We start from the raw sequence: 9093 nt of genomic DNA on the forward strand, positions 1-9093 counted from the left end.
CCTGAGGGCTGAGCAGATCGAGCACAGAGCTGAAGTGATGCCCACAACACAGCATCTCCATCACCATCTTCTACAAAGAACCACTGCGTGCTGGTGTTGGTAGTGTCTTTTTCCTTTCTTCCCTCCTTTCCTTCCTTCCCTCTTTCCTTCCTTCTTTCTTTTTTAGAGTCTCACAATGTATCTCAGGCTAGCCTTGAATTTGAGATCCTTCTACCTCTAATGTCCTGAAAAACTGAGATTACAGGCATGCACCTCTATACACAGCACTATGGTTCTTTTTTTTTCAATTTAATGACAGCCACAATAGTTACCTAAATAATATTATTTGTGAGTTTATACATTTCCTCATACCTTTTGATTTTTTTCAGAAAAAATTAATCTATTTAAGATACATAGTACAATAATATTCAAAGTGATATGATCTGAGTTTTTAATTGAAAAGATTTGTGTGAAGTGGATTTTGATTCAAGCAAATAAGATGAGTTTTCTCATGGGCTCAGAATTAAGGGGAAAAAATCCTTTGCAAGATAAATATGTTGTATGCCTCCTGCCAATAAAGGATATAACACTTCCTCATTGTTGTTAATAAAAAAAAAAATAACACGTCCTTCCTAAAAAGAAAGAATGCTTCAATGAGTCACCTATTTCCACATTCAGGGCTGGGAAGCTCTATAAATGTCTCCAGCCTTTAGCAGAAAACATCCAACCAACCGTAGCCCCGAGAACAAGTGTCTCCCATGGCAGACATGCGGCTGACCCTGCTGTTTGCCTTGTGCCAGCTGCCGGGCTCCCTGGCCCTGCCACTGCGCCAGGAGGCAGGGGGGCTGGGCCAGCTGCAGTTGGAGCAGGCAGAGGTAAGTCAGGGCAACTCACCTGGGTGAGGGGTGGCCATCTCCCCACCTGCATTAGAGGGATGTTCAGTTTTTCCTCCTTCCACATTAGTATTACAGTGATTTCTCATGTTGGCATGCTGCTGATTATAAAGACAAGATGTGATTCTGCAAGTGGCCATTGCAAGCAGGCTTTAGAGCCAGTGTAGATGAGGGTTGAGTTCCAATGCCTCCACGTACCATGCAAACTTAGAAAGGTCATTAAACGTCTCAGATTTTCATCCTTCTAATTTGAAGGTTGGATAAATTAATGATATCACCCAATTAGGGTATGATAAAGCACATTATCATAGTACCTAAACATTGCTCATACTCAGCAAATTCAACTTTTGTTACTTGCTGTTACTTAAAATTAGTTCTCATAAAGTGCACTGAACGTTGCCTTTTGAGATGATGGCTACTTGTAAAAAGAGATCTGAAGTTGCAAAGCAAAATTACAACTTTGCAGAAACCTAACTCAACAGGCCAGGCATTCACTTCTGAACTTCTTTGTTCATTTGTCCTGAGCAATACAATTTGGTGTTTCTGTCCCACAAGATTTATTCTAGTAAATAAACAGCATGATAATGCTAACTAGCATGAGTATACCAGTTAGAGATGATAAGGTATGTCGATATACATTGTCACTTGATCCTTAGCTGTTTCCTGAGGAGAAGTAATCAAAATTGATTTGCATTCTTGTTACTGGAAGAGGTAGGAATCAAGGCAAGACAGGTCTTTCCACCTTAAATATGTATCTTTCCACTATATTAACAAGTAACATATCATAAAATTGTTATTTGCTAAACTATAGGATAATGACTTATAATTATAAATTTAAACTCTAACATAAGAGAAATCTAATTTTTACATTAACTTGGACTTTTTAAAAGATCCAAAGTAAAGCCAGGTACTGGTGGCTCACACCTGTAATCCTAGCTACTCAGGAGGCTGAGATCTAAGGATTGCAGTTCAAAGCCAGCCGGCAGAAAAGTCCATAAGACTCTCACCTCCAAGTAACCACCAGAAAATTGGAAGTGGTGTGACTCAAGTGGTAGAGCACTTGCCTTGAGCTGAACAGCTCAGGGACAGCACCTAGGCCCAGTGTTAAAGCCCCACAACCGATATAAAAATAAAAACAGATCCAATATAACGCACCAGTTGAACATAGAAGGTTGCCAATGTTTAGCTACTTTATTTAACCTCCCAACGATTTTCTAGCAATTTCTATCTACCTAGTAGGTTCTGCAGAAAGGCTACCTTTATAAGAGCAGAAAGTTTCTTTACATTCAGGTTGTCACTAAAGAGAATTTTGCTGGGTTGAATGGAAACAAGGAAAGTTCATTTTAAGAATGGGGGGTTGGGGGTGGGGAGAGACCTATGTAAAAGCCATAGCTCTGAAAGGGATAAAGTGGATTGTTTTACCTTTAAAATCTGAAATTCACTCATAATTGTCATGGATGCACAATTACAATTTGTTGCACTGAATGAAACACAATCACTGTTAACAATAGAGAACAGTAGGGACAGTACTAAAAGATTCTCACACTAGTAACCATTACTGTCTAGTCCAATGTTGACTGAATGTTACCAAGCCAATTGTAAATGCTTTCAACAATAATACTATCACGATTATCTAAGTGTGGGCCCCATTCCTTGGTATGATGGCTCCCATTCTCGTTTCCAAACACTTGGAAGCTTTAAGAAACTCCCGGGGACACAATTACCCCGGAATATATCTGAAAAGCTGGCCATATTCTGACACTTCCCAAAGTGGGTTTGCTTGGGATATAGCAGTAGAAAAGGGGGTGGGGGAGGAAAGAGGAATTGGAGGGGCAGGAATTTCAGGCTAATACTGCTACGAATTTCATGTGTCATTTGGATGCTTTGAGCTTTGGTTTCTTCACCTGGAAAATTAATTCTAATTAAATGAATAAGCTCCCAATATCCTCTCCCAACCTGAAATGGGAAACCCCCAAAACTGTGGAGGGGACCAGATCTCAGCAGGATCTTTGGTGAACTGGTGGTCTCATGTCTCCCGACAGAACACATTATCCCAGGTACTTGGTGTGCTTGTGGAAGCCAAACAGGTTTCACTTTCTGCTTGCTCTAGAAACAGGCCTAGGCTTGAAAAGTGTGAAGTACCTTTCTTCTCAAAACGCTGAATAGGAATAAAGACAATGTGAGGCTTTTTCTCCTCTGCTCCTCAGAAGGCAGCCAGTGCTTCATTACCAAACTTCTGCGTCCTCCTCACTAGGACATACCTATTTAGGGACGACATTGTCATTCTCTCTGCAAGCCACTATTTGAATCCACAAGAACCCAATATAGGAGTTGTACATATTTCTGAAGTAAAAGGCCATAAACAAGAATTATGATTTACTCTTTTTAATAGAATTATCTTGAGAGATTTTATGTTCATAACTCAAAAAGGAAAGAAGCCAATACATTTGAAACCAAACTCAAGGAGATGCAACGCTTCTTTGGCCTGCCCGTAACTGGAAAGCTAAACTCACGCGTCATAGAAATAATGCAGAAGCCCAGGTGTGGAGTGCCAGATGTTGCAGAATTCTCGCTGTCTCCAGGTCTGTCAAAATGGCCTTTCAATATAATCAGTTACAGGTGAGTTTTGTTTTGGCTCACCTTGACAAAAACAATAAAGCTCTTTTCCTCAGAAGCCAAATAACGTTTCCTTGCTTGCTGCTAGGATAGTGTCATACACTTCAGACTTGCCCCAGGATGTAGTGGATGAAATAGTGGCAAAAGCTCTCAGTTTGTGGAGTGAGAAGACACCACTCAAGTTCTACAGAGTGAAATCTGGAATTGCGGACATCATGATCAGCTTTGCCAGAGGCGGTACGGATGGCTGCTGTAGGCTAGTCTCGTGTATTCTTTTATCTCTTTGTTTTGTCTATCCATGGTCTCCTCTTTCCAAGATCAAAACCTTTCACTAGGACAGAGTGCAGGGGCAAGCTGGGCTTCAGTACAGACGTACACATACTCGTACACATGCACACACACACACACACAATCACACACTAAAAGAGATACCAAGATGAAGAGAGACAGACAGAGAAGTTCTCTACATATACATATGCAGAGCAGATTTTCAAGTTTGTTAATTTAGAACTACTTATATAGCAGTGATTGGCAAATTAGGGCTCATGAGCCAAACCAAATCCACCATGTATTTTGTAAATAAGGTTTTATGGAATACAATCATGCCCTTGCACTTATCAACTGTCCCTTGATAAATTTCTAACAGTTATAACTGTGATATCGCCCATCAAGTCCACAAAGTTTCAAGTTCTTATCTGGATCCCTCATAGAAAAAGCTTCCAATTCCTGCTTTGTAGCACAAAACACGTGCACAGCCACATAAGGAATTTAGCTAAAACTTGAGCTAGAGCCCACAACATCAACAGCACCAGAGAAGATGCAATGAGTAGCACTAATAACAGTACCATAGTTTTTCAAGAACTGGAAGGACCAGACATAACCTGATACAATCTGAAAACAAACAGACCTTGAGCATGCTTCTCTAACAACCTAATGCTCACACACACGATAAGCTAAATTAAAGAAAAAGCATGAAATGGTGCACAGACTACTTGCTAAAACCCATGCTCACACTCATTGTCATTCCCAACACCATCCAGCCAATCAAAGTAATCAACTCTAACAAACTCATAGAAGTGTGTGCAAATCCCTCTATCTATGGAGGTCATCAGTGATGGGTAGTGATTCTAATAAAAGAAACAGACCTGTACCCAACAAGCAGACAAACCACCCTGTGTTTGTAATCGGCTGCTGATGTCAACAGGGCCAAATGCATGGACTGAGATGCTTTTTCAACCTCAATAGCCCTTTTAACTGAAAAGCTGCATGAGAGATTAAAGTTCAGTCACCAAGGAAAATTACTCCATTTTCTCACAGTGCATGGAGACTTCTACCCATTTGATGGGCCAGGAAACACCCTGGCCCATGCCTTTGCACCTGGACTAGGCCTGGGAGGAGATGCTCACTTTGACAAGGATGAACATTGGACTGACAGCAGCAGCAGTCTAGGTACGTCACCCAGGCCCCTTCTACTATACCTTTACTAGAGTTAATCGTTGCTGTCATTTATAATCATTACTGAGAGCAAAAAGGCCACCCACCTTGCTATAGGTAATAGGTCCTTTGTCTGATTGAATCTACTAGCAAAGTTACATACACAGGCGATAGAAACTGAGGCCTGGAGTTAAGGAATACTGGGCTCAATTTGCTGGGCTTCATTCAGTTGTTCACTGTGTGTCCTTGGACAAGTGACTTAACTTCTCTGGGCCTCAGTCTCATCAGTGAAGTGGAAATATTAATAGTTCCCACCTGAGAAAGATTGTTGTCGAAATTAAATGTGGTATTGAACATCGTATTTGTAATATTTAATAATTCAATACATTATTACTTTCTTCATATTTCTCAAAATTAAGTGTCTCAAGTGGAGAAGACAGAGTAGCAGAGATTACAATAGGAATTATTCACACTCCATGGTGACACACTACTGTCTGTCAGCTCCATGACCCAACCCATCATTTTACCACCCCACAGATGGGGACTAGCAGCCCACAGGAGTGTGGTATGAATAATCCTAATTGGAGACAATTCTTTTTTCAAAAAAAATGGCTACTAACTGGCCCTAAAAGAGAACTTCACATTTGTGTTTGGCAATATATTTTTATCAATACAATTTTATGATGCAAAATAAAAAACAAAATCCAGCATTGCCTGGCTTCTTGCCTCCAGTCCTGGCTTTCTTAAAGCTATATTTTGCTCTACTAAAAATTCAAAGCCATAATAATTTATTGAATAGCAATTATGTTCCAGATATTGAGAAATTTTGCTTATCATGACTAATCTATAGGGCAGCAATCATGATCTGGGTTTAAGAGGTAAAGACCTGAAATAGCCCTATCCATTAATTTTCCTAGTGGGGGCTGGGAAGGTGGCTCAGGGGTAAAAAAATTTCCTAGTGTTGTCGAGCTTGTAGAAAACAGGGCTGTTTCAAACTCGAGTCTTATTAGGGCTTTCAAAGCCTTGATTTCTTTTCTGGAATATTGGTTGTATAAGAAGCCAATAAGTAGTAAAACATGGCAGTTTTTAATAAGCATAAGTATGGATGATCCCATAGCATTACTGTCTGATTCTCTTTCTAACCCCATGTCACATTTGAAGGCAGTAAACTAACAGTGGAGGACTGAGAGTTAGTTATTTTTTGTGGGTGTTTCAGTTGTAGGGTTTGATATCAAGTTGCTGTTCCTGAGCTCTTTTGCTCAAGGCTAACACTCTACCCCTTTGAGCCACAGCTTCACTGCCAAGTTGGATTTTTTTTGTTGTTGTTTTAAATTTTATGCTCTTGGGCTCAGTGGTAGAGCGCTTGCCTTGCATGCATGAGGCCCTGGGTTCGATTCCTCAGCACCACATAAGCAAAAAGAAAAAAGCCGAAGTGACGCTATGGCTCAAGTGGTAGAGCACTAGCCTTGAGCTGAAGAGCTGAGGGACAGCGCCCAGGCCCAGAGTTCAGGCCCCACTACCGGACCCCCCCCAAAAAATTTTTATGCTATTACGTTAAAGGCATTATATGGTTATTTTAATGGCCACTGGATGTCACCCCTTTGGTTGTAGGAATTAACTTCCTATATGCTGCAACTCATGAACTTGGCCATTCTTTGGGCTTGGGTCATTCCTCTGATTTTGATGCTGTGATGTACCCAACCTACAAAACGGAAGAGAAACAAGATTTCAAACTTGCACCGGATGACATCAAAGGCATTCAGAAATTATATGGTAATGTTTATGGTTTTAAATAGAAAGGATTTCTCATTTTCTTCTTAGAAAAGTCTTGGGAGAATTTTGGGCACAGTTATTTAAAACCACAGTGACACTTACACCTGTCAGCCTAGCAAGGAGGAATGGAGCTGCAGCCTGGGTATTAGAGCACATGTGAAACCCTGAGTCCAAGCCACAGCACTCTAAGGCATAAAAGTAACACATGGTTTGTATTTTAAGCTTCGGTGTTTTTTTTTTTTACTTTTTGTCAGTCATGGGGCTTGAACTCTGGGCCTGGGCACTGTCCCTGAGCTCTTCAGCTCAAGGCAAGTGCTCTACCACTTGAACCACAGCACCACTTCCGGTTTTCTAGTGGTTAACTGGAGATAAGAGTCTCATGGACTTTCCTGCCCAGGCTGGCTTTGAACCACGGTCCTCAGATCTCAGCCTCCTAAGTAGCTAGAATTACAGGTGTGAGCCACCAGCGCCCAGCTTTAAGTTTCAGTATTTTAAAGCTTGACATGATGATATTATGCAAAAACTACCAACATTGTTCTCTGGCCGCCACACACTGCTCCTCCTTGTCCAGCTTAAATGCTGTAGGAGTGGGCTGAAGGAAGAGCACAGCATCCTCCACAGCTCCCAAGGATTTGGTCCAAGGTGATGAAAAAGTACACAATTATTTCTTGCTTCTGCATTCATGCAGGGAAAATGGTTAACTATGGACAGTAATTACTAGTAATATGGGTCATGAAGCTTATATTCAAATACCTCATCTCCCAATCTACACATTTTTGTTGTAATCAAATTCAGTTGGGTTTGAAATTTGTTGATTTGTTGATGAAATTAGTAAAGAAATGAATCAAAGGACCAGGATAAAAAAATCCATGTCTCTGGACAAAAATGATGAAAGTTTCCTATATTAATAGCTACTGCAATCTAACAAAATAATGCTTCAAGGAAAACTCTGAAAAATGCTCTGTTGGACCTTGGAGGTCCAACGTGAACAGTTGTTGCTGTCCAAAACACTCAACAAGATACTATTGTTAATAAGGTTATTGCCCAAAATAGAAAACATAGCCCTCTCCTACGGAAAACAGTGGAACTCACAGAATATCCATGGTACCCTATTTTAGAGCCATACAGAAAACACAGAGAGATTAAAGAGGATCTGAGACCGATAGGCTAGACTAAACAGGAAGAAATTGATTGCTGTATTGAGTTCTTGAGCATTAGCTTCCACATGGAACAGAAGGATGCTGAACACCCGATCCCCAGTGTCCACAGCTTTCTTCACCTTTGGAGGTTGTTGTGCAGAATCTTGGCCTAGGCAAATGAATGATGTACATACACTGAGATGCTTTCTGTATTTGTATATAGGATCATTTTTAATGCATTTGATACCACATCAGAATGTTTTTATTTTCTTTCTTAACAGGAAAGAGATGATTCCAGCATGTTAGAAATTCCAGGGAGATTTCATCTGGTTCCATATCAGTAATCCCCAAGCAGAATGAACAGATGCTCTTCCTGTACTCCACTCTGTGAGGACTTCATTCTCACTGGCACTGTGGTTGGATTTCACACACTTCCCACCCACCTTTGAGGATTACCTCCTTTACACAGTGACACCAGTCCTCAGGCAACAAGCAGTTGGTAGATGTTAGTTATTGTTATATAAACAAATAATTAAATTTTTATCCCAAATTACTTATACTTGGGAGAAGTTCTGTTCTATGGCAAGGGAAGATATACTATACAATGAAATTAAAAAACAAAACAAAACAGGCTTCTCTCTCCAGATGCCAATAGAACATGCTGAGCTGAGACAATGGAATCTGTTGCTGAATATCCCCTAAGGTCCTCAGCTGGGGCTAAAAAAATGAAATTATATTTATAAAGTATTTGATTTATACTTAGTGTTCCTTCCACCTCTATTCCTGTACTGTTTAGTAGGAAAGAAAAACCAGTGTGAGATTAATGTAACATTGGCTGGTTTTGACACTTATTTGTGGAAAGGATTGTCATATTTAGTAAATAAAAACACCTGTTTGCCAAGGCCAAGATACTATGTGTGTACAGAAATTCACAGTATTTGTTTGCATTTTGTAGATTTGTTTTATTGGTTTTTGTAGTAACTTTAAAGTCAATAAACTGCAGCTAAAAAAAGAGATCTGACAAAAGTTACTGAAAGACAAGAGGAAAATAAATGCAACTGTGAAGATGGGAGAAAATAAGTCTCCACAGATGAGCATCTAGGCAAAGGAAGAGCAGGAAAGAAGCAAACAGGGCAAGAAAACAAATGGCAGGAATACTACATACCTTTCAAAACCAGCACTGAAGGTTATGGTCTCAATTCTCCAATCAAAGGACACAGAAGGGCAAGGACTAAAAAGCAAAAGACAAGACTGGCAGC

General features: G+C 40.2%; 1 protein-coding gene across 1 annotated transcript; it reads left to right on the top strand.

The window, feature by feature from the left end:
• The first annotated feature begins 676 nt into the window (after positions 1 to 676).
• Positions 677 to 8757, top strand: Mmp7 (matrix metallopeptidase 7). The gene is made up of 6 exons (XM_042682996.1): positions 677 to 854; positions 3265 to 3491; positions 3577 to 3725; positions 4806 to 4937; positions 6534 to 6695; positions 8116 to 8757. Exons 1-6 carry the CDS (start codon positions 738 to 740, stop codon positions 8124 to 8126), a joined length of 798 nt encoding a protein of 265 aa, XP_042538930.1. The 5' UTR covers positions 677 to 737; the 3' UTR covers positions 8127 to 8757.
• The last annotated feature ends 336 nt before the right edge of the window (positions 8758 to 9093 follow it).

Source organism: Dipodomys spectabilis, unplaced genomic scaffold (genome assembly GCF_019054845.1).
Source record: "Dipodomys spectabilis isolate Male_0828 unplaced genomic scaffold, ASM1905484v1 ptg000076l, whole genome shotgun sequence".
In the NCBI taxonomy this organism is placed as follows: Eukaryota; Metazoa; Chordata; class Mammalia; order Rodentia; family Heteromyidae; genus Dipodomys; species Dipodomys spectabilis.

Excerpts from the sequence above, each read along its gene's own strand:
- Mmp7 (XM_042682996.1), top strand. The coding sequence starts at position 738 with ATGGCAGACATGCGGCTGACCCTGCTGTTTGCCTTGTGCCAGCTGCCG. Across the intron at positions 855-3,264 it reads TGCAGTTGGAGCAGGCAGAG|AATTATCTTGAGAGATTTTA; the intron begins GTAAGTCAGGGC and ends TCTTTTTAATAG. Across the intron at positions 4,938-6,533 it reads TGACAGCAGCAGCAGTCTAG|GAATTAACTTCCTATATGCT; the intron begins GTACGTCACCCA and ends CTTTGGTTGTAG.